This window comes from Amphiura filiformis, chromosome 4 (genome assembly GCF_039555335.1).
Source record: "Amphiura filiformis chromosome 4, Afil_fr2py, whole genome shotgun sequence".
In the NCBI taxonomy this organism is placed as follows: Eukaryota; Metazoa; Echinodermata; class Ophiuroidea; order Amphilepidida; family Amphiuridae; genus Amphiura; species Amphiura filiformis.
The window spans coordinates 71,836,953-71,861,914 of NC_092631.1; the positions used below are offsets into that span (position 1 = coordinate 71,836,953).

Here is a 24,962-nt window from a genome sequence, read left to right on the forward strand (position 1 = left end):
GAGAACAAACATATGTGACCGTCAATCATAAACCTTTCAAAAACTTGACAAATTTGATTTTAAGTTTCAGTGCAAAATATTCAAAGTTCACTCAACCAGAACTCTGCTTCTGGATATCGTATGAAGTAATTAAGTTAAATGATACACTATTCTAAAGCTTATGACACAATACTACCATTGTTCATTACCGTTTAACAACTTGCATCCGGTGCATCTGCACGGTTTACTTCGCTTTAGCTGCCCTCTTGACTTTTCCGTAGTCCACTTGCCAACTGTGCATACTCTGGCTAATGCATTTAAGCTTAAAACTCTGATTTAATTAATTTGTGCACAATTGATAGATTTTCACATCTGATCTTTTTAGTCACCGTACTCCCTCTGTTTGTTGGCTTCCCAAGTGAAGGAAAGCACATAAAACAGGTTATCCTAAACATTGAGAGTTAATCAGCAGAAATCAAATGGTAAGGATATTCCTAAAAGCACCAATGATAGCCTACAGCAGATCTGAAAACCAATAAGACTCTCCAGTAAAGACTAATATTCCGCAGAAAGTAGGGGACTGCACTTATGAGAATGCCCCACCTCACTTGAAACAGAGAGTAAGGGTTTTAACAAGCTCACATTCCTTTATGAATCGGAGGATGATCAAACTACCATACACTAAGAGAAGAGCACACAATTACTTTCTTAATCTTAGATATTGCGAAAATATGTCCGATGCTATTATAGGCATACACAGCACCGGACACATACCATTACCCAAAACCTTTCAACCTTGTGGAAAAACATGTGAACCTTTTTAAGGCTTACAACCAAAGATCTTGAATTCTCACACAAAAAGGACACACAAGACACTGTCACCTTAGTTTTATGATTAGCAAGTAGTCCTTGGATCTACCCCACAACCTAAAGTGATAATTTCACATCGCATATAAATAATATATTAAAACTAAACAAGCTCATTTGAGGTTCAAGGCACAAAAGACCATCAGCAAGGTACTGATAAAGTTTTATTCAGATTTCCTTTGACAGCATAACCATCGCGTATACGTGCGCGATGTCAAGCGTGTGCATAGGACCTTGTGCAAATAATACGTGCTGGACGGCTAGCAGTACGCTTAATTTGTAAAAGGAAATCTGAATAAACCTTTACAGAGCTATCCTGTTTACATAATCCAGAAGCATGTGTCTCTAGCAAGCTGATATGGATAGAACCAGGCCTGATTGTGGTCCTATAAAAAAAAAATCTGTTTTGGTTTAAGTTGGCGAACGGAGGGAGCGGAGCTCCTGGGTTTTAGCCATATCAGAGGGTAAAAATTGGGTTTCTGAGGCATATAATTGTATGGGTTTTTTCTAAAATTGTTTTTCATTTTTAATGCATGCAACCCCTAAAAAGTTTATAATTAACACTTTCTTAATTTCCCCACTTACAAAAATTTTCTTGCTCTTTTTATGATGAAATATCATCATCCACTTCCGGAAATGTAAAAGTAGAAACAAAATCGGAAAACCGATTTAAATCGGGGAATAATCAGCTTTCCATTACTTGTCCTATGTCATTTTAAGTAGGCCTACTAAATACTCTTTGCAATCTTTATGGAACCAACAAGTTCCTTATGACGAACCGCTCTCCCAACAAATCTTGGAAAGAGAAATATTATATCTAGATCATTTTATAATGACATTACTCGATGTCTGTGTATAGTTGCTTATGATTGAGACCTCTTAACACATGCATTCTTCAAAATCATACTGTATTTATTAAACTCAAATGCATGCATGATATATGATAATCATCAACATGATCAATGCAACACCAGAACCAAGACCAGACTACAACGATTATTACTAATTTCTATGAAATTAACATTAACACTGCTTTATTAACAATACAGAAAGGACACGGAATGATCAGATTTTCAATCACACATCCCAATTACTGCTGTCTGTGTAAGCACCACCAGGTCTCTCCAATTTTTTTATTTAGACCTACGCCCAAAATATTCTAATGCATGAGAAAGAGAGACCAATGTCAGACCAAGATCGGCTCGGCTCGGCGTTCTGCTACCCCTTTCAACCACCCCAATTTCCTTAGCTATTCCTCATGAATGTTTTGCATTTATTTATTTGCATCTAATTAATTTGGTGGATGAATTTATTGATGTAAAATGTTTTGAACAATTCCCATGTGCAATTCTGTTTCTTTATGGGCCTAATGGGTATTTTTGTAGCTTTGGTAATCATGATGTAATTTTTGCATATTTTTATGTAAATGTTTGATATATTCCAGCTATAGCAGCACATCCATGCCCCCAATCATTTTAATTTGTTTATATTTGAACTCAGAGACCTCAAAAACATATAAAATGACACATTACACGCTGTAGTAGCTATCTTTTTGGCAATGTTTTGGCGAAATGTGGGAAAAAAAGGTGGTTTTGGGCGGTCATTTTGAAAAAGTCCAATGAACCAATATAAATGTACATTGTATGCAAAAAAGCATTCCGGATTCGGTTTTAGCAGCCAAAATGGCCATAGAATCCACTCGTCTTAAATTGTTTTTGTCATTTGCCCACCTAAGCCCCCCCTTTAAACCTTATTTTGATTAACTCCATGAGAACTACCTGCCGATTGGTCAAAAAGAAGTTTTCATTATCAATTGGACCAAACAGCAATATTGTTAGAATAATTTCACCACACAAAAAAATTGGGGTGAATTATTTGCAAAGCTCCATTCTAATTGGTGATTAAAGTGAAAATATCATGTAATTGACCAATCAGAGGCAATGTTAGATCGGCAGGTAGTGCTCAAGAGGTTAAGTGACAGATATTTTTACGGTAATTTACTTACCTTGTTCACAAAATGGTCCTTGCCACCCTGGTGGACACAAGCAACCAAACACAACAAAACCACCACCAACGTTGTTACTCTCTACATAACAAGTAGCTTGATTCTGACACCTTGAATTAGTCCCAGCTGCACACAACTCTGTATAGCAATAACAAGTGGGAGGTAGCTATTTGTTAATATGGCATTTCAAAATGAAAGAATCTGTGGTGGGCTGACAGTCGTATCATGCCAAGCATTCACAACAAGTATAGCATTTTGTGTGACAATTTTGTGTCTATTATGGCCATGTGTCTTGAATTCACCCTCATTTTGCATTGTGCAGCCTTTTTGAGCTTATTTAAGCCTTCAAAGGTTGAAATGGACATACAAATTTAAATATGCACTCCACCACATACAAAGTATATAAAGTATATATTTCCTGAAAGTAAATTGCATGAGGAATCCAAATATGCCATTTAAAAAAGTTGTAGAGGGTAGTATTAAGTTGACCAGACTGAAATTGTCAGCTAAAAGTTAACTTTTTTATTTTTTATTTCTTATCATATTTGAAATTCCCATGAAATTTCTCTTCAGAAAATGTATACTTGTATAGGGGTAGGATATACAATACCTATTTTCTTACTGTTTTGGAAAATGACCTTAAATGACCCTTGACCTGTGACCTAAAACATAACTTATCTAATTCCTCTTTACTTACAGACACTTGTGTCTAAATTACATAGAGTGGTGCCTTATAATTTGGAAGTGGGAGCATGGGAGCAATTTAAAAATATAACTGTACTTCATAGGTCTGTACAGCCTGCTTCCTCAACCACCACTTCCTCAACCACCGCCACCCTGAATATTAAAAAAAACCAAATGGACATATCTCCAACACCCTAAAACACACATTCATGAATTTCGCACAGCACATAGAATGGGGTTTCAGCTTTAAATTGACACCACAAATATTAATTGTCTTAAATTTGTGTAATGGTCAAAATAAAATTACATAAATATTACAAATTAATAATATAGATGAGACAATAAAACACGTTCATATTTATACTCCCTGGCACTTAAACATTGCTTTGCCATAATTTGTTTTGAATTTATTTTGCACAATCCCTTAGTTCAAGCATAAGACGACATCTTACCTAGATCACAAAGTTCTCCAGTATAACCATCATCACAGTCGCATCTGAATGACCCGAGTGTGTTACGACAAAACCCGTTCACTGCACATTGGTTACTGTTACATTCATTAATGTCATCGGCGCAACGATCTCCATCGAAGCCGGGCGGGCACTCGCATACGAAATTGGTTCCAGTGCCTTGGGCGCAAGAGGCATCGTTCTTACATATTGGTGGATCTAGTTCACACGGAGGGACTAGTAATTGAAAAATAGAGAAGAACACATATCACATTTTTATTGACTGAACAAGCACTTTGCACATGCCCTGTGTACACACACAATATGCATGCCGATTTGTAAAAGGTAAACATAATCTTTACCAATATATGAAAAGAAAAATATATGTTGTTAACTTCCTTAAATTTTTCACATTTGATACTGGCAATTTGATTCACAATTAATCTGTGCAGAACGCTTGTATCATAGACTGAACAAAATCCTAAACTTTACTTCATAAAACACTGTCCCTTTGTGTATGACATATCTACAAACCTCTAAGAATGACTTTGATTGGTTACATACAGGATTTTATCACATACTTAGCCAATCCGAGATAAGATAAGAATAGTCAGCAGGACTGAAGAGGATTAAGCATAAAATTGCTCAGAGATCTAAAAGCTTTATTTCGATTGGTTACTCAGATGGTTATATGATGTATTTAACCAATCAGGGGTACTGTGAGAAAGGCAGTGGTGACCATGGGGATAAACTATAGTTTGATCAGCTTGGAATCGGCAGGCCTTATTACATTGCGGATTAATATCAATACATTTTATTTTAAGAATGGTTGTGTGACATCTCGGCAGAAATGTCACAAATTATTAAAGCCATAATGTATAATCTTATAACATTTTTTTTTCAAACCTGATTTTTTTGCACATTTGTAATGTTTACAAATCTCCCAACTTAAATCTAACTGGAATCATCCAAATTTGTTGTGTTTGTAGGTCAATAGAGCAATTTGGACATAAACTCATATGTCCGCCTTAGAACTCAATGTTAAACGACCAAAATAGCCAGTGGAGTTTCTTTCACTTTCCCTTGTTATTTAAGCTTTAAATGGACAGAAAGCCTTCCCTGTAGTTATTACTAATATTTTTTTCCAGTATTTTGGGCAAAGAATAACAAAATTAAAATTCGACAAAAATCGTACATTATGGATTTAATTGAAGTCTTGTAATTTGTCTACTTCCTTTAAATATAGACCATACAGGTCACCTACATCGTTCTTAACTTCGGCATAGTGGAAAAAGTCTAACAATTACCGCCGATTACGAGCTGATCAAACTATAGATCGAAATTAATGTTTGCATTTTTATACTGACAATTTGATTGACAATGAATCTCTACACAATACTTCTATTAGGGATGACCAATGAACCATCAACTTGATTAGAACACTCCCATAGACATGCAGGGAGCTCAACTGTGCACTGCTTGCACAGACATTTCTAAATTGATCTCATTCTTTTAATTTTCAATATTTTTCTGTAAAAATTGGGGAAGTTACTGCCAATTATATTTTGTAACTATCTTGCAAATTACAGCAACATAACTTATTTCGCTTTGTCTGTAAGTGCGAGTCAAAATTGGTCCATCGCCACAGTGCGCTTAATTGCCAGTGGCTGAGTTCAGCACTGCTCAAGAATGGCACAAAATATTCATGTCAATAATTTCAGGTGAAAACGTGGCCTACTGAGCTGAAATTTGGCAGAGTTGCCAGTAATACCTCTGTCATACCCTCTGTAAAAAGGTTAAAATATTGAACAAGTAGATCTTGAGTTACAAATTAAATCACCAGCTTCCCTTTGGAATTTCCATACTCCTTTCGAATCATGCTAAGAAGACACCTTTCTGAACATAAATGTGAAGTTTCGTGCTCATTTGATGTATTTTTCACCTGATTTCAACCCTAAACGTTTTGTTATATTTAGGCCCATACCATCTACAACTTGCTGCTGGCTATACCTTGTTTAGGACTTTCACCTGAATGTGCAACCATAACTGTTTCAAAATAGCCCGCGATAGTCATGCAGGTAACTCCGAGGTCAAGCATTGAATTGGTTTGAACAAAGATACTCATAATGTATTGAGTATCTTTGGTTTGAATGAGGAATACTACAGGAACCAGCGCCTTTTGTTAGAAGTCACACATGAGCATGATGAGTAAAGTGGATAATCTCTATTGTTGTGAATGAGTCAATGACCTTCAAAACTTAAGATTTTGTTTACATACACCTACTAATTGGTCATATTAAACCCAATAACATTGAAATTCCTGGTTGTGAAAAAAAAAGTTCACCTTCTTAGTGCAATTTTGATTTTGTGCCATATCGGCTATCTTGGATGATTTTTGGCGAATGTCCTCTAAATGCATGATTTCATTGCCTCGGTTTGAAAAAATAAGTTATGCCATGACTAGATAAGTGCCATTTCATAAGAAACCCTTTGATACTTTCACAATATGCTTGTTTCATGTTTGCAAATATGTTAAAATAAAGAAATATATAAAGGTAAATATATGCTTATGCCAATTTTGCTCCCAATTGCTATTTTTGGACCTTGCATTTTATTTCGTTCCAATGACCGGTCAGAATGGGAAACTTTGATAATTCATAATTCGAAAAGTTTTTGACCGATTTTGACCATTTAAGCACCAAAATACTTCTGTTGATGAGTTCTACCCAGAAAACAATATTTTGTAGCAATAGGGTCAACATGAAATTTTGATGGTCATCCCTACTTCTATCTATCAAAGATAGAACCAATGGCTGAACCCTGAGGAACACTTACTGAATATGTCACAGGTTAATCCAGTGTAAAACTCCCCACAGACACAATCAAAGTCGTTGCCAAATGTACGACACTGTCCATCATTCAGACATGGCCTGGTGGCACAAGGACCTGTATGAAGTTAAAAGGTCAAAGTATCAAAGGTCACAACAGATATGATGATGATAAGACTACTTAATTTCTGAATAGTTGCAAGAACATGACATTATCAGTATGTTGGCTCTTGTGATTTTGTTGTGTATATGGATGCCACGTTCACAGATCTTTGGGGCTGGTCAAAAGATTGGTAAACACATAAAATAACTAGTGCATTCAACCAGAGATCTCGCTCATGCACAGCTGCTAAAAACTCTGGAACCAGCTCCCAAGACATATCAAAAATGCCCAAACTCTGATTGAATTTTAAAACATCACTTAAGAGACACAATTTCACCACCTGATTCATTTCACCTCATGTTTCCTTTGCTGATGCATTTATCCCATTTTTGTTTCATTCGGATTGTCTCACGTAGTGACAATAAAGTATGGCACCAACATTTTTCAGGAAGCCAAAAATCAAACATCCAGCCCCCCAGTGTTGTGCACAGGTGCCAAAATTTACAGCATTTGATGCACATTATCAGTACAATGCAATATAAGAGAGCGCAAACAGAAATATGCATTTCCATTCCAGAACTGTTTTTCTAAAACTAGTGTATAGTGTATATAATACATGTAGTTCCATTGAGTGTGTGCTTGTCGAGAGCACAATAACCTCCACTTTAGGTCACTAAAAGGTCAATTTCTCTAAAATGCATGTTTTTATTTTTCTAAATGTGCACAACATGCATTATGGAAATGCAAGAAATTAATCAAATATTTGGCCAGAATGTACTCTCTTCCTAAAAAAAAAAAGTCCTATATCAACATAATAATGAAACATACATGTATATATTGTGTTTGGATCAAAAGTTTAAATCAAAATCATACATGTATATACTTTATATCGGCTTATAATCGGTTTTTGTTACTGTACACATCAATAAAGTTCTACCTTACAGCCTGTTATGCATTACGCAAATTGCATAAGTGCTGCACCAAACTGTGTGTACGCCATTCTATACCAATATACAATGTTATGTCATTTTGTTCACCAATTATAAGCATATGTGTGGTATTTACAATAGATTAGTGTTAGAATAGTTAAGTTCCTTACCAACTTCTCGACATGTTGGTCCTGTATAAAATTCCATACATGTACACGTAAAATCACCCGTATCGCCCCTCACTGTACATGTACCTCCATTAAAACATGGGTTGTCTGGAGTGCAAGCATCTGAAAAAAGAAGAAATACTTCATTAGGAAACTGTTGATATCACAGAAAGTACCAAGTGATCACTGTGGCAACAAGTATTAGTACTTATTCATTTATTTATTTTAGATCATGGTTAGAGGGTACAAGAAACACTTGCTCAGTGCCATCCCTTAACAACAACAACAACAAAAAAAAAGAAATTTTGAGCTCCCCCCCTCCCCCACTTTAAAATCTTCAGAATTCCTCCCCCCCTTGAACCCACCTGGAAATAAAAGTCCTGGTGTCACCACTGTAGTTGCATCTTTATATTATATATTAGCCATTGACAATGGACCACTAGTCCTACCCAGTCCTGGATTTTAGCGCATTTAACAATTATGATAATTATTATAATTGTGAGATATATTGTTACTACCAATTGTTCTGATCACCTATTATTTGTGCCAAAGCATAATTATAGAAAAAAGGACACATTCAATTAGCTATTCAAGTTACAGGCCCAGGTTACAGGCAGGCTGTAATTTCGAATGTTCTATTATAGATTTTTCTATTAAAATATGCTATGAAATCAAAATTTGCTCACCAAATCAGAACTAACCTTTTAACTGATTAATAATTGAAAACAGAAACTTTATTGTCACATTATAAAAAGTTAAAATGTATGTTTCAACTATTAAACATGTCCCACATTTGATGCTTTCTACTGCTTTTATGCTGATGTATTCAAAATAAAAGAAGCACTTTCTAAAATAGTTTGGATATGAACTACTTTTGTAAGGTAAGATATGAAAAGTTCAAATGCAAAAACTGATATATCCAGTTGTCTCCATTTTATATTGGCAAATATAACTGGTCAAATGTGACACAATCTGGTCCATGGGGGCCACATTAGGCGGCAAACTTGAAATTGAGATAAAGGCAAAAATATGTATGGAGTTAAAAAAAATAAATAAGAAAATACACCTTACAAAACCTCAGAACTTTAGAACCAAGTATGCTAGACCTTTGGGTTTTTTCAGTATATGATAGCCTAATGTTGGTATAATAATGTTATTATAGTAACTCCAAATTTTATAAAATGCCTCCTCTGCCCCCCCCCCCCAAGCCGATTGTGTCACAAATTATACAGAAAATAGTAAGAGAATGTGTGCTACTTTTGATTACATCTTCAAAATTGAAGTATGGAATTTAAAGCCAGCATTAAAGGGCAGATGTTGGTGTTGTTAACTAAAAAAGTTTGAAAATGGTGTTTATTGGTTTTTTCATTTAAAAGTGTTTTAATACAGACAGGAAGTGCAACAAGTATTATTATAGTGTACAGTCACATATCAGTACAGAAAGATACAAAGATACAAAGAGTTTACTACACTGCTGTTAAAGATATGTTTTTGTTAGATGATTATCGTGGGTTTGAAAGTTAAACATTACAAAGTGTCACTTGAAATTAATAGAATTGTTCTTGCTGAATAGTTTTCTTGTTTACTTGCCCACTAGTAGACTATATAGTGATCTGGTCAACATATTAAGGTAATAATACAAGCAGATAGAGAAGGTACATGCTATGAAGCTGCAGATGCTTTAAGAACAATTGCTCAAGCAATTTTTTAGTCTCTATACATCTAAACATCCTATTATTATACAACTTATTAATTTTTTGTCTTTTTAGTACCTTCCTGAAAATTATTTCAAAAACATTCAAAGTGGATTGAAAATTAAAACATATAATACGATATTTGCTATTTTGAAGAGTAAAGGATATAATTTTTATGCCTTTTAATAGTAAGTAATTGCAGATGAAGTAAGTGAGCAATGTACATTATGAAATATAAATGCATACCTGCCAACATTGTAAAAATAAAAATCTGTACAGGGTGCGCACGATCCGGGGCGCGCGAAGCACGCGCTCTCCCGTAACGGCACATGCTTGCCAACCTTTGGAACTAAGGTTGGTGTATAATTAGAGTGAAGCAAGAAGCGAAACAAAACTTTAGAAAAAAGAAGTTATACTTGTTATTCAAGGTTGGGAAAAATTTAAAAAAAAAAATTTTATTAAATTTTTTTTCTAATTTTTTTAATTCAAAGTTTTTGGCAACTTTAGAGAACCACTGGACCTATTCTGAAGTGCTAAGATCATTCACAGGTAATTTTAAAAAATTGAAAAAAAATTACAAAAAAATTACAGTTTGTTATCCTTAATATGTAAACCATTAACTAGTGTTTACCTCTTCATGTATCACATATTATAGATGCATTGGTTTTGCATGCATTTATAATATGTGCTACATGAAGAGGTAAATATTGGTTAATGGTTTGCATATTAAATAATAAACTGTAATTTGTTTGTAATTTTTCCAATTTTTTTTTTTAATTAACTGTGAATGATCCTTATGATCCTAGCAGTTCAGAATAGGTCCAGTGGTTCTCAAAGTCGCTAAAAACTTTGAAAAAAATCTAAAAAAAAACAATTTTTTTTTTTTTTTTTTTGCATTTTTCAAAAATCGGATTCGTTCTGATTTTTGAGGTCAAAGGTCACAAAAATCGGAACGAATCCGATTAAATCGGAACAGTTGGCAAGCATGTAAATGGCATCCAATTAAAGCATAGAACATTTTGCATGAGGCCAAGAATTGAGCCCTGAGGTACAACCTCATTACATACCAACTGCTAAGGTACACTGAGTTCCATATGCATAGAGAGGGCAAATACACAAGAAACCTCCAGTTGATGAAATTTGACAGGTTCCATCATTGTAGCATGGAGTCGACGCACAAACGCCGACTAGATGGGTGAAGATGAGAGAACACAGCAAACACAAAATGATTAGTAAGGACACATCAAACCAGAAATAAGCAAATCAAATATAAGTGTGAGGGAATGGGAAAACATGAGGAGGATGTAAGCTATGTGATGTGAGTGATTAGAGACTACAGTTTTCAATCTAGACCCACTGGTCTGATTTCTCGAAGCTTGGCTAGGTTTCATAAGATAGTAGGTTAGCCCAACCAATGCTGTTTGCTTGTTTATCCTTTCTTTATTGAGGGTAACAACTTCAGTGACCAGCATTGCTTTCCAAGCAGGCCCTCAAATGTGGATCCATATTATTGATATATCTTTCTAGATGATGTACGATGTAAAATTATAAGCACTGGTATATAGGACTTAAGAAGCCTGACCACTAGCCATGCTTCGAGAAGCCGGCCCATTGTTTCACAGAGAACAATAACACAGGGAAATACAAATGTGCACAAACAGTTAAAACATTGGGCTATTTCAGTTACATATCCATAGACCCCTTATGTAAGACATATGACCATATTCTCCAACACAAGGGGTGTAGATTTTCAATGGGGTCACCCAATCAGGTAACCACATTTGCAATTCACACTCCCTGTGTTGAAGATTAAGGTCATACCTTCCATAGGGAGTGTATGATTTGCAACTGGAATAGCCCATTCAACAGGCCTATCTATTTATGACTCATTTCACCATTATTATGTATCATTTTTTGGGTCTAAAGAATAGATTTCTGATGTTTTATTACATCAGTGGTTGAGAGTATCTACAATAGAGATAACTTTTAAATGATCAGTATGCAACTGGCTTTGTCTAGTAATGTATCCTTTCCAAAGCTACAAAAAATGATCCACCTAATTGGCTTCATTGTTTGCTGCAAGTAAGCCTAGCCTAGTAGTTGAAACAAGTTAAAATCACAATCTATGAATTTTGTGATTATTTGCAAAAATTGTTACATAATATTAGTAACAACTGTCAAGGTGGTTTTCTGATCATTTTAAGCCGAAACAATGAGGTAAAATGAAAGAAAACCACTTAGCTGTTTAACTGGGGGAGTTGGCAAATAAAACCAGGGATCCCAGGTGTTTGTCAAAAACTCTTACTGTAATTAAAGCTTAGTTTTTCCCAGTGTATTTTAGTACACCATTGGTATTACAATCAATTCAAGAAAAATTGAGGACATCGCTGAGCATTGCTTTAACAATTAATTGAATTGGCCAAAGTTTGACATATGAAAATGAGAGTTATTTGACTGGACAGAGACACAGAAATTTCAAATTCTCTATGGGGTCAATGCACAACTCCTGCGGAACACCAACATGAAAAGCACTTACATTGATCACAATTGGTACCTCCAATACCAGCAGGACATTGGCATCTATAACCAGCATTGCCAGTTGGTTGGCAAATTCCACCATTCAGACAGGGATTGCTAGTACATGGCTGGTCGACCACTGTAAAGGAAATTTGTAAGAAAATTATTTTCAATATTATTAAATGGTAATGAAAGATCTCCACAAAATAAACTTTGAGCTAACTTGACATACTAAGTGAACAAACCAAATGTTCAAGGCTGACAACCTCCACCCTAATTAAAACATAAATGCTGAAACGTCAACTTTTATCAATATAGTTTTTTACAAACTTACCCTTCTCCCAATCGAAAGTACTTTTGTTTACAGTTGTCATCAAACTCTTGTTTTATTCCCTAAAATACTGAGGGATTTTAGCTAATCATAACTTGGCAAGTTAGAGCTATTGGGTGAAACTTAAGCTTGCTCAAGGTTAGGCTTATGTACGCAGGGGGTGCCCCACCCCCATTTGTGCAAAAGTATTTAAAAAGTCCCTAAAAATATTTACAAGTGTAGTGAGCAAACAATATCAGGATTTTTATTCTTTTTTGATCAAAAAAGGTCCAAATTATGAAAAGAAGTCCACTTTTCACAAAATTGGCCCCTTCCTGAAAAAGGGTCCACTTTTTTTTTCTCTTCAAAATCCACACCCCAAAAAATTCTACATACAGGCCTGGTTAGGATTAAGAGATTAGTATCATGGTTAGGATTATGGTTTGGGTTTAAAGGGATCTACTCATATACAAAAGACAGTGTACATTTTAGATATGTTGGTTGTTACTTCGATATAATTTGATGACAATCTTACCTGTTTGACATCTAGTACCACTTGTTCCAGTTGGACATTGACATGTGTATGATGCAAGGTTAACAGTATTGGTGCACAAGCCTCCATTCAAACATGGAAAACTACTGCAAGGTAGATTAGCTGCAATAATGAACATACATGTATATAATGCAAGCATATCATCATGGAATTTCTATAGGCTACTGATGAGCGCCACATAACTATTCTTTGATTCACCTCCAGTTCGGTAGTGACGTCAATGCTTTTTTGACAAATTGCTCTTGTGCGTGTGAGTGTACACTTTGTGTAATTAACTTGATACACGCGATTCACTGCTTAGGCCAACGAAATACGCACATATGTCACTACCAAACTTGAGGTGAACCAAATTATAGATGATCCTGTGACAGGATATCAATGTCAACCATAGAGATCAGAACCAGAGAAATGACTTGGAATTGAGATGATTTTAAACAAAAATGCTCTGTAAAAAGCACCTGCGAATTCCAGAGGGTAGAATACAGGTACCATATTCATTCCATATAAACACCCAGGGTGCTAAACAAAGTCATTTTGGGTGGACACTTATTTTTTACATTGTTTACATAATTGCATGCACAATAAAGGCCCAAAACATTCATCCATCATCATCAGTGTGCCATATGATTCAGACCATGATCCAGATTTGGATGAGTAATTAATAATATCAGTTTGCTTGTTGTAAGTCGCTGGGTGGGGGCTTATAGGGGCATGAGCGGTTAAAAATCTGTACCATAAACTAATCAATGGCTATATAGTTGCAGTAATAATAAAAACGACAAACAGTAAAAGTCCCAAGCTTATATACGTACAAATAAAGGAGAAATTCTTAATTCCTTACGACGATCAACGGTCATTTTGCAATTCATGGCGGCGGCCATATGGATACCCGATGTATTTTTTTATTACGCTGTAGCGGTACCCCGATATTGAAACCAGCGAAATCTGTGCCACCAGCTTTTCGGCGGCTCGTGAACTTTGGTGACATGAAGCGAATACTACCAAAGTTCAGATTCAACATTCGTTCAAAAAAAACGCGACAATTTTTACCCATAAAACTACAGAAGAACATAAAAAAATGTATTTTAAGTAATATTTATGATCAACAATGTCTTTTGAGAACGAAAAGTAAAAATAGCACTAAAACCAAATTTAAGCTGTGGGGTCGCGAATGCCATAGCAACATACGCTCGCCGTGGGTCTGTGTGAAAGGTTACGCTACTGCTTGTGGCAGAAGCAGCTATCATGGCGGCTTCCATGAATCACAGTAACGAAGGATTAAAAGTGCCTTTTCTTTGTTAGGAATATTCCGAAATTCATATAGACCGTCTGGTATGTTTAATTTAGGGGTATATAACTGTATTAGCCATTGATTAGTTTATGGTACAGATTTCCTTTAATGGAACAAATCCCTAAGGTCAGGGAAACAGTATGGTTTTTTTTGCCATTTAACTTACGAATTATTGCCGTTACACAATCAGTTCCTGTAAACCCAGGGGGACATGTACAGGTGTATCCATTACCCCTCTGTGTGCATGTACCTCCATTCTGACATGGCGAGCTACTACAAGGATTATCTGAAAAGAAAAAATAAGAACCATCAAGATTTAATTATTTCAAAGATATTTTCCCATGAAAAGGCAAGAATAAGTGATGTGTATTTGCTGTCGTACAGTTATGGTTCACACTATCTGTGTTCAGAACCATGATCAAATTGATCACAACACAAAGTCAATGGATTGCTAACAGGTGTGCAAACCAAGTGTGAACCAGTACCTAAGGTATGGAGTATTCACTATGATGGCGAATATACCAAACAGCATCGCTAAGAATAGAAGCGATCTGCCATTGCCATCTCTTCAAGAACACCACATTCCCCAATATTTAGACTGCTACAGGTGGCTTGCTGTACACGATGTTTTACAGGTACAGCAAGTGACTCACTGATGATGCATGTCCAGATAAAGATTACCAGCTGACATGTGATGTCACGCTACCGTTACTATAATTAATTTTTGGACACGACATGTACAATTTAAAGGTAAAGAGTGTGTCCACAAGCATTCTACATGCATATAACATTGTAAACTATGCATGACCTATAAGGTATAAAAAAACAATCATGCTACAAAATGTTGTTATTGGGTAGCCATTCGTTACAGTCAGAGCTTCTGCAAAGTAAGCACATGCACTTTTGTCTGAGAATTAAAAATAGCAACAGTAGCTGACATTTTCTATTGGTCACTTATCCAAGGTTTTGAAATTTGTTATCTTTCAGTCATGCATCAAACATTGCATAGGTCAAATGAGATCATGCATGCAACAATGCAAAAGAATAAACAACCGCAATATGTTTTCACAATCACATGCTAACACTAAAATTATAGATGCATCAAGTACAAGCTGTGTTTGTAATTAATTACATTACAGTAGACATGTTTCTTGCAGTTTGGGTGCATAGAAATAGCACCAACAGGAACATGCTTTAACAATTATAAGACATTTGTTAACTTATCAATTATAGTGTCTGCATTACAACTAAGCTGAAACAAGAAATATTTCATTACAATGACAATTAGAATGCATATAGTATCATGCTGTGACATATACTTTAAGTCATGTGTTAACTTATCCAAATATTATTTAAATAGTGGCTGCATAACAAGAAGAATTTTATTACAATGACAAGAACTTAAAATGCAGATAGTATCAGGCACAAAGGAACATACTTTAAAGATTAAGCCATTTGTCAAGTTATTCATTCGAATAGTGGCTGCATCACAACTAAGCTGAAATAAGAAGAATTTTTATTACAATTACAAGAAAATTAGAATGCAGAGAGTATTGTGCAGCGACATAGGAACATATTTTAAAAGATTAAGTAATCTGTTATGCTAACTTGTTCATTCAAATAGTGGCTGCATCACAACTATGCTGAAATATGAAGAATGACATTATAAAGACAAGAACTTAAAATGCAGAGAGTATTGTGCAGCGAAGGTTGTAGAAAATGTTCAGTTGTAATAACTTGACAATTATAAAACAATAAGCAACTTGAAAAACGGTGGCATTTTTCGACAGGAATAAGCAAACTATGATGAAATTTTATCAGTTTGGACGGCGACACTGATACAATTTCATCATAGTTCAATAAGCAACTACCACTGTACAATAAAGGAATTCTTTCATTAGTGTCAATAGAACATGCAATGTGTTATCTATGTACAAGCTTCAGTCCAACCTCTTTAATCTGAACCACTTTTTATGGATCTCTCTGTTATCCGGAAATGTGATCTTCATATAAAAACATTTTTTAATGTTAGGACACCATAATTTTATGCTCTGAAGCCTTTAGAAGACATCTATGTTGAATTCAGCACTCAAATACCATCTTTCAGTGTCATTATCCCATTTGAGTAATCTTTTGCTGTCCTAATTAAAGCACTTTAGACATTCAATGCAGAATTATATATATTTCTCTTCTCCAGATTTGTCACATATTTGGCCAATTGTTGGTCCCATCATGGCTGGATAAAAGAGGTTGGACTATCATATATATGAATAATATCCTAATATCCACAAATTGGGCTATTCCATTTAAAATTCACACCACCCTTGTTAACGATTTGGTTAAAGTCTTTCACAGAGGGAGTATACATTTTGGATAGAATAGACAATTGGGTAACTTCCATTTGAAATACTCACTCCAGTTGTGGAAGATATAGGTAAAGCCATAATACAGGTGGAGTATGGGTTTCAAAATGATTAACTCTGACCAATTACATCTGAAAAACACACTCCCTCTATGGAACATGTTTTCAAAATCTTCCATGGGGGTAGTGTGGATTTAAACTGGAATAGCCAATTACAATAACAAAAGCAACTTATACTCCAGCTATACAGGTTGAGTACAATACACCAAGCGTTGGGCATAAATATAGCAACATATGGCAAGGACAAAGCACTTGTCTTACTGCTGTCAAATTCGCAAAATGCTCCAGCAAATCCGAAAGGGCAGCTACAGCTGAATGATGTAACTCCATTATCATTACATATACCACCATTTACACATGGATTACTCCTGCAGGGGTAAATAGCTGCCAGGTAACAAATAAAAATGAGATTGAGTTTAGTTTTAAATGCACATGCACAAATGTTATATTACACTTTCAAACTCATTTTTTTAATTCACATAAAAAAACCAAGATATAATTTAATATTGATAAAAATGCAGTCTACACAATTTTCAAGTATTTCACATTCAGATCATTTTAAGTGATAGTTTATATAATAAGTATGATTTCTTAATTGGAAAAATAGATTAACTTTAAGAACAAAACAAACTTACAACAAAAAATAATCTAAAGAAGAGCTACTAAAAATGTTTACATTAGGAAGAAAAGAAAAAGATGTACTGGATGAGCAATCCTTACGTTGTTCACATTGTGGTCCTTCAAACTGACCAAGTGGACACTGGCAAAAATATCTGGTCATCGATGTGACCACACATGTACCTCCGTTATAACATGGTGAGCTGAAACATGGTTGACCTAGAATATAGAAACACTGGATTAGTAAGTGAGAGAGATGCAGACAAATTTCTTGAGTCATCTATTAATCTTTGCATGAATCCGGTGAACATTCCATGTGTTTGGCTCTTTATACCACTTTTTACCCTGATGTAGCAGTGACGTCAGTGCAAATTTCATTGGGTGCAGATTTAAATCACTTTAAGTTTACTCAAATCGTTGATGACCTGCCGTGCACACACCTCGTTATGACAATGCACAGATGCCCACACGAAACAGCCATCACTGCTACATCAGGGTGAAAAATGGTATAGTGATGGTACTAAAATAGATTTTGCATGGGACATTGAATCGCTGCAATCAATGAATGGCTTGTTCAACCATGATAATATTGCAAGTATACTATGGATGAAACCTACAACCTTGGTACTACACAATATGGCCGACTTACTGCTGATCACCAGATTAGCGTAATGCAATGTAATTGTATAGCAATTTTTTTTTGTGGGATACTTATGATAATTTAATCCTTTTTCTCATTATGAAGGTATCTTTGAAGTAAAAATTACAGATAATTAAAATTTTGAAGCTAATTATAAAAATTTAACATATAGTCTGTAAGGCGCCATATACTCAAAGGGCACAATAGTCAAATACTTGGCACATTAAATGAATTTGAATGATTTACACATGACATTTTATCTAGGGCACCCTCAATGTAAGGCTTACTGATAGATTTTACACAAGTATGTACTAAGCCTTGTGGCATATTAATAGGCAACTGAAGTTAAATCAGTTAGCCTTAAATTGACAGTGCCCTAGATAAAAGTGAATGTCACGCATAGGCGGTAAATGGCTTTGGATATCTTACTAGTAATGGTTTCACATCGTAATCCCGAATAGATACCAGGACATGAGCAGGTGTAGCCTGATGTACCAGGTACGCATATACCACCATTGAAACATGGATCACTGAAGCATGCTGCGTCTATGGAGGGGAGTAACACAATGTATATACTGATGATGAGTATAAAGGTGAAGATAATAGTAGGATGAACATCAATTATTTTGGAGCGCATGAGTTACTTTGATTCGTGCAACCATTCTCAAGTTGGTTGAATAATCAGTTTGCAGGAAAAGTCAGTGAGAGTATATGGATTAGAGGTAAGGGTACTAACACCGCTAAGACAGTACTTTCTATCTCTGCAGATCACTTAATTATATGCTTTACTGCTACAACATCACATAATGGGAAGGAGGCTACAGCCAGTTACCATGGGAGAAGGAGTGCTTACATCACACCCTGGGAAGGAGACTACAGCCAGTTACCATGGGAGAAGGAGTGCTTACATCACACCCTGGGAAGGAGACTACAGCCAGTTGCCATGGGAGAAGGATTGCTTACATCACACCCTGGGAAGGAGGCTACAGCCAGTTACCATGGGAGAAGGAGTGCTTACATCACACCCTGGGAAGGAGACTACAGCCAGTTACCATGGGAGAAGGAGTGCTTACATCACACCCTGGGAAGGAGACTACAGCCAGTTACCATGGGAGAAGGAGTGCTTACATCACACCCTGGGAAGGAGACTACAGCCAGTTGCCATGGGAGAAGGATTGCTTACATCACACCCTGGGAAGGAGGCTACAGCCAGTTACCATGGGAGAAGGAGTGCTTACATCACACCCTGGGAAGGAGACTACAGCCAGTTGCCATGGGAGAAGGAGTGCTTACATCACACCCTGGGAAGGAGGCTACAGCCAGTTACCATGGGAGAAGGATTGCTTACATCACACCCAGGAATGGAAGGCTAAGGTTGGGATGAGATGATCGGGATAAAAATGGGATTAAGAAAAGAAGAAAGGAAGAGATCAGGGAGTGTGGTTATGTATCCCTTATTGTAAAGTAATTTCAGATGTTTTTAGGACTGATTATGAATACAGAGGTAATAAGAACCATCATGAGAAGAGTAATCAAGTGCAACACTGCCAACAGCAGTAAGATGTTTAAAACTTGTTTTGGCAAAAAACAAAAACAAACAAAAAACCTAACAATTATGATCCTCTTTGGATTGTAAGAAAAGAAAATATTATAATCACACCAAAATGAATCAGGCAGGCAGCAGTACATATGTCATCAGGGTATGGAGTGTTGACATCCAAAGATTAATTACAAGCCACATTCAAGATAAAACCATGCCAGCATGCAAAATGGATTAACTGAACTAGGGAACAACCAGACACAAACTGCATATAATATAGTCATTCCATGCTGTCTTACTTGCAATAGAGGCCTCACAACGACTTCCACTGAAGTTGGGCCCGCAGACACAGACGTAGAAAAAGAAACCTGGGTCATTGATATTGACACATTCTGCACTGTTAAAGCATGGGTTACTGTCACATGGTCTGTTAAAACCACCACCACCTGCCAAATAGAGAAAGGGATGCGAAAATAATCAGGCTATTATGTGAATTATATAGATGAGTTAACCTCAATGTTTATCAACAAACACAAGGGACTGGTATATCGATATGCTTGAGTGAACCCCATGCAACCACTATACTGTTCAATAACCTTATTGTGATGTGTAAAAGCACAAGCCCTGAACAAAATATGATGCGTGTGCATACTGCCAGGCAAAAAACAATGGAAATTGTGATGATGCGTGCACATACTGCAAGGCATTGACGTCAGAAGTCAACTCATCTATAGTTCAATATGAAGCTGCTCTCATTAAACATGAAGTGGGAATCCATATTATAATCAGTGTTTATTGCTGCAAGATCTGTATAATTCAACAAGAGAAACAAGGACCAGCAATGGGGAGATGTGATGATGAATGTGTTAATAAGCTGACCATAACAAGCTGCTGGAGGTTGCTTTCCTTATGCTGCTTCAAGAGATTTCAATATTGAAACTTGATAGAAAGCCATTATAGTATGAGGACTTTTACTCAAACAAAAAAGGGAACGTGGCATGATACTAGGTAAATTTAAATGTGAAGTCAAAATTAATGAAGTAGAAGTTAAAGATTGTGTAAACAATAAGTCAATAGCAAATGGGACGGAAAATACAAGTTTAGATAAACTGGCAGAGGAAAGTTATGGGAAGTGAAATATAGGCTGGTAATCCATGTAAGATTTCTAATGCATTAATAGATAAGAAAACATGATTATCATCTGTTGCAGTCACAGAAGTGACAAATCAAGACATGATAAATTTAATTATTATTATATTATCATTACATTCAAAATACATTATATATTATTATTACATTCAAAATAGATTACATTCATGAAACACATCTATGTAAGTACAACATAATCTTTTAATCTGATGCTACAGATAATACAAATTTGCAAGACAATAATATAAACTGGTAAATACATAACATAATCATTCAAGTGTTAAACATTAACATTGATTTACACCTGCAGACGTTAAATAGTGTAAAAAAGCTGGTACATACATGAAATAATTATTCAACAAAAATAATAATAACATAAAATATTAACATTTGATTTACAACTGCAGAGTTGAAAGCGAATTGCAGAGTTGAAAGCTGTGCTACAATGGAAGAAGAAAGTTAAAGAATTTAAAAAAGAAGAAAACAATACTGACATTTAAGTGAGAGTTTGATAAATAAAGAAATCAGGTGAGTAGAGTTTAGTCTGAAATAAAGTCCATAGATTGTTAACATTCAATTTATATGGCATGTCTGTTAGAATACTATCATCTGGGTTGTAAACATAGATGTCACTCAGTGGTATACATCTTATCACACAGGCAGGTAAGTAAGCTTTCATCTTAAGGTAGAAACATCGGCTACGGTGTCATGCACAGATTTGGTTTAAAATGATACAGGATGTGTAGTTGGGTGAGAAAAACTTGCCTGCCAAGTTTTAATTTTTGCCAACAAAGCGTTTTTGAGTTATGCCATTTTTTATCATTAGAAAGCCCCATTGACTTTGCACATAAAGTGGTTTTGACACTAAGCCTCGTTCACTAAAATTGGTAAAAGTTTGAAAATGGATACTATGTTTAAATATTATTTTTTCTCCTTTCTATCCCATTTATAGAACTGCTTTTTGGATCTTTTTATTACAAAAATGTTACCAAGTAATATTAGTGACTTTTTTCCAATATATTGGTCAGTAATATAGGGGATATTTGAAGGTCATGTTAGTACTTGCTCAAATTTTCTTGATTTGATCTAGAAACACTGAATGACCCAATTTCATAATTATTGTCTGAGCTAACCATAGGGCCAATTATAACAAACAAGGTGTCATATGAAAGGTTATTAAATTTAGAAACTTTTCTCGCCAGCTTTTTTAATAAAGTGTTTCTATTTTAAGTTATGGGTGTTTCTAGATTTCCTAATTTAAAAATAGAAAAATGATTTTTCTCAAAAAATAAACACTTTATCCAAAAATCTGGCGAGAGAATTTAGATATTAGGCTTATTAACCACCCCACAAACTATGGAGACCATATCACATTCCCTCTAGGCTAGCAATAATTATTAGTAGAAAAAATTAGGGAATTTTCAAAAAATAAAGAAAAACATAAGAATTGTTTAGATTTTCATGAAACATTAAAAATCAGTGGAGTAAAGACTTATCTTCAATTGGTTATATATTTGAAATGGATACATAATTCTGATTTGAAATAGTGGCTATTTTCCTGCATGGGTCTATTATCCGATGCTCCTACCTTAACCAAAAGTTACTACTTGCATTACAAGTTATTTTACTACACCATTGAATTTGGATCAATAAACCTGACCAAGACAATGAAATATCTGGACAAATATTTATACATTGTATTATGACATCTCTTGTGTACATGACGTTGTTAATACATTTAAAAGCCTCCAGGTTAATCACTCAACATTCAAAATAAACCAAATTCAAGACATTGATGACAGCAAAATCACTGAGTCTCTACCAACAGCAACATGGATGGACTTGTTTACACATTTATCCATAGCGTATCCAACATGACAAACAATGTAGACATGTTAATCAAGTAATACATTCTTCTTGACAAAATATTACTGTTAACCAACACATATCAAGTAGATTCTAACAGCATTAGGTTTTAATGACATCAACCGGAGCATCTACCAACACACCTACATGGACTATTGCATCAACCAACCCTTACTTTGTATTTCACACAGATCTCCTGAGAAACCAGCAGGACAAAGACAGATGAAGGCCGCGGTACCCAAGTTGATGCACTCTCCTCCGATGCAGGGACTGCTTTCACATGGTTGGGGTGTAGCTGGTTAAGTAATAATATCAAGGAATCGGTAAAAGGTACAAGAATAGAAAGCCGTATCTGCACTTGCTGCCATATAGATTTTTGATAATTTCTGTATTCTATATTGTATATATAAATAAAATGTGACACCTGGCAGCTATTGCAGATGGGGCACTGATCCCTTGTTATTGTCATCATGTTACCTCCAATATGACCACTATGTAGACATTTTATGATCTACCATGGCCACTAGAATTTGATTACATTTTATCACCAATGTTCACTCCCTTAAAATGTTGTTCTGCATCAATTTATAAAGCACACATCGCAGTGCTGTCAACATCATCATCATTATTATCACTGCTCTGTTACTACCATCAGTATCATTAATCATTAATTCTCTCAGATATCTTAACAAAGCACTGGCTATAAAAACCACCATAATTAAGACACTGTTCCTTACTTTCACTAATCTCACAGTTGACACCAATAAATCCTGTAGGACAAATGCATGTGTAGGAGGCTGTCCCAAAGTTTGCACATTGGCCACCATTTTGACAAGGGGAGCTCCTACACGGAAGACCTTGGGAGCAAGATACATCAAAAGGTATGATTAAAATCAGTTAGGCTATGTTCAGTTTGTATAAATGGTTAAAATGACACTTGATGTTTACCTCATCAACAGCATGCAGTATTCGACAGAATATTACACCACCAGATTAGCACTTATATTAGTTCAAGTATCGTAAGTCACAAATAACACATCCTATTCACAGCAGGGGAGGGGCACATGGGCATTTGCCTCCCCAAACTTGCACTTTCTATTGTATACATGACATTGTTAATACATCTATAGGCACAAGGTTAATGACTTGACTTTGAAAATAAACCAAATTCATTGTAGGTGTTCACACAAATATTGATGCCCTGACAAACAGGCACAATTTACAAGGTTTGCTCATGACAGCAAAATCACTGGGTCTCTACCAACTAACACAGCAACATGGATTGACTTGTTTTTACATTTATCCGTAGAGTATCCAACATGACAAACAATGTAGACATGTTAATCAAGCAATTGTTCTTGACAAAATAATAGTGTTAACCAACACATAGATTCTATCAGCATTAGGTTTTAATGACATCAACCGGAGCATCTACCAACACACCAACATGGACTATTGCATCAATCAACCCTTACTTTGTATTTCACATAGATCTCCTGAGAAACCAGCAGGACAAAGACAGCTGAAGGCTGAGGTACCCAAGTTGATGCACTCTCCTCCGATGCAGGGATTACTTTCACATGGTTGGGGTATAGCTGGTTAAGTAATAATATCAAGGAGTCAGTGTAATGTTCAAGAAAGCCCTATCTACAATATAGTTGTCCTATTTGCCGTACATGTGCATGTAGAAGTGATGTAATAATCAGATTAACTACCATAGCAATATATGAATACAATTTTTGAATATATCGCCCTGCGCTGCATCATTCACACGGTACCTATGCATTGAACCACAGATGTCAAAGAACAGGGATAAAAACCTGGATCGTAATTCTAAAGAGTGTATGCAATAAACCAACCGGAATGGTATAACAATTGAAATGGCAGCCATGCTGGAGGACGGTTCTAAGATAACTTAAGATGACAGAGGGACAGGTCTCTAGATCGATTCCACAACCATTCATACCTATCACACATTTTATTGTATTATCATGCGAATTTTCCCGTGGTACCTTATGGAGAACAGAATTTTATTTAAATGATGATTCTGTTATGAGTGATGTTGTATTGCATACCCCACAGTGTCGACTTCCTATACGATAAATATAAATTTAATACTCCGTTGGTGAGCGACGGGCAAGTGGTATTTCACCGAACGCAAGAAAAGGAGTTCTATATGATTGGCTAGCAATCGATCGCTTAGGTCGCTTAGTAGTCAACTACAAACTCAAAACTGAGCAAGGTATTCAATTCGATTGAAATCGATATTCTATTATTGACGTAGATAAAGAGAGTGATAGTGTGTCAATAATGTACATTGTATTGCACCTTGATTCTACATGCATTCTTTT

General features: G+C 35.6%; 1 protein-coding gene across 2 annotated transcripts in view; it reads right to left on the reverse strand.

Moving 5' to 3' along the window:
- The window catches only part of LOC140151356 (uncharacterized), a 140,866-nt gene that overhangs the window by 19,481 nt on the left and 96,423 nt on the right, over positions 1–24,962 (reverse strand). Inside the window, exons 41-52 of one of the 2 annotated variants that reach the window (XM_072173669.1) lie at positions 19,896–20,042; positions 18,486–18,602; positions 17,519–17,635; positions 17,060–17,182; positions 14,543–14,662; positions 13,068–13,187; positions 12,242–12,361; positions 10,773–10,892; positions 8,015–8,134; positions 6,820–6,930; positions 3,988–4,221; positions 2,852–2,989 (exon numbers count right to left, since the gene is read on the reverse strand). In XM_072173669.1, the coding sequence (XP_072029770.1) occupies positions 2,852–2,989; positions 3,988–4,221; positions 6,820–6,930; positions 8,015–8,134; positions 10,773–10,892; positions 12,242–12,361; positions 13,068–13,187; positions 14,543–14,662; positions 17,060–17,182; positions 17,519–17,635; positions 18,486–18,602; positions 19,896–20,042 (1,587 nt within the window). The remainder of the gene's footprint in view (positions 1–2,851; positions 2,990–3,987; positions 4,222–6,819; positions 6,931–8,014; positions 8,135–10,772; positions 10,893–12,241; positions 12,362–13,067; positions 13,188–14,542; positions 14,663–17,059; positions 17,183–17,518; positions 17,636–18,485; positions 18,603–19,895; positions 20,043–24,962) is intronic. The other variant, XM_072173670.1, reaches the window with a different exon arrangement.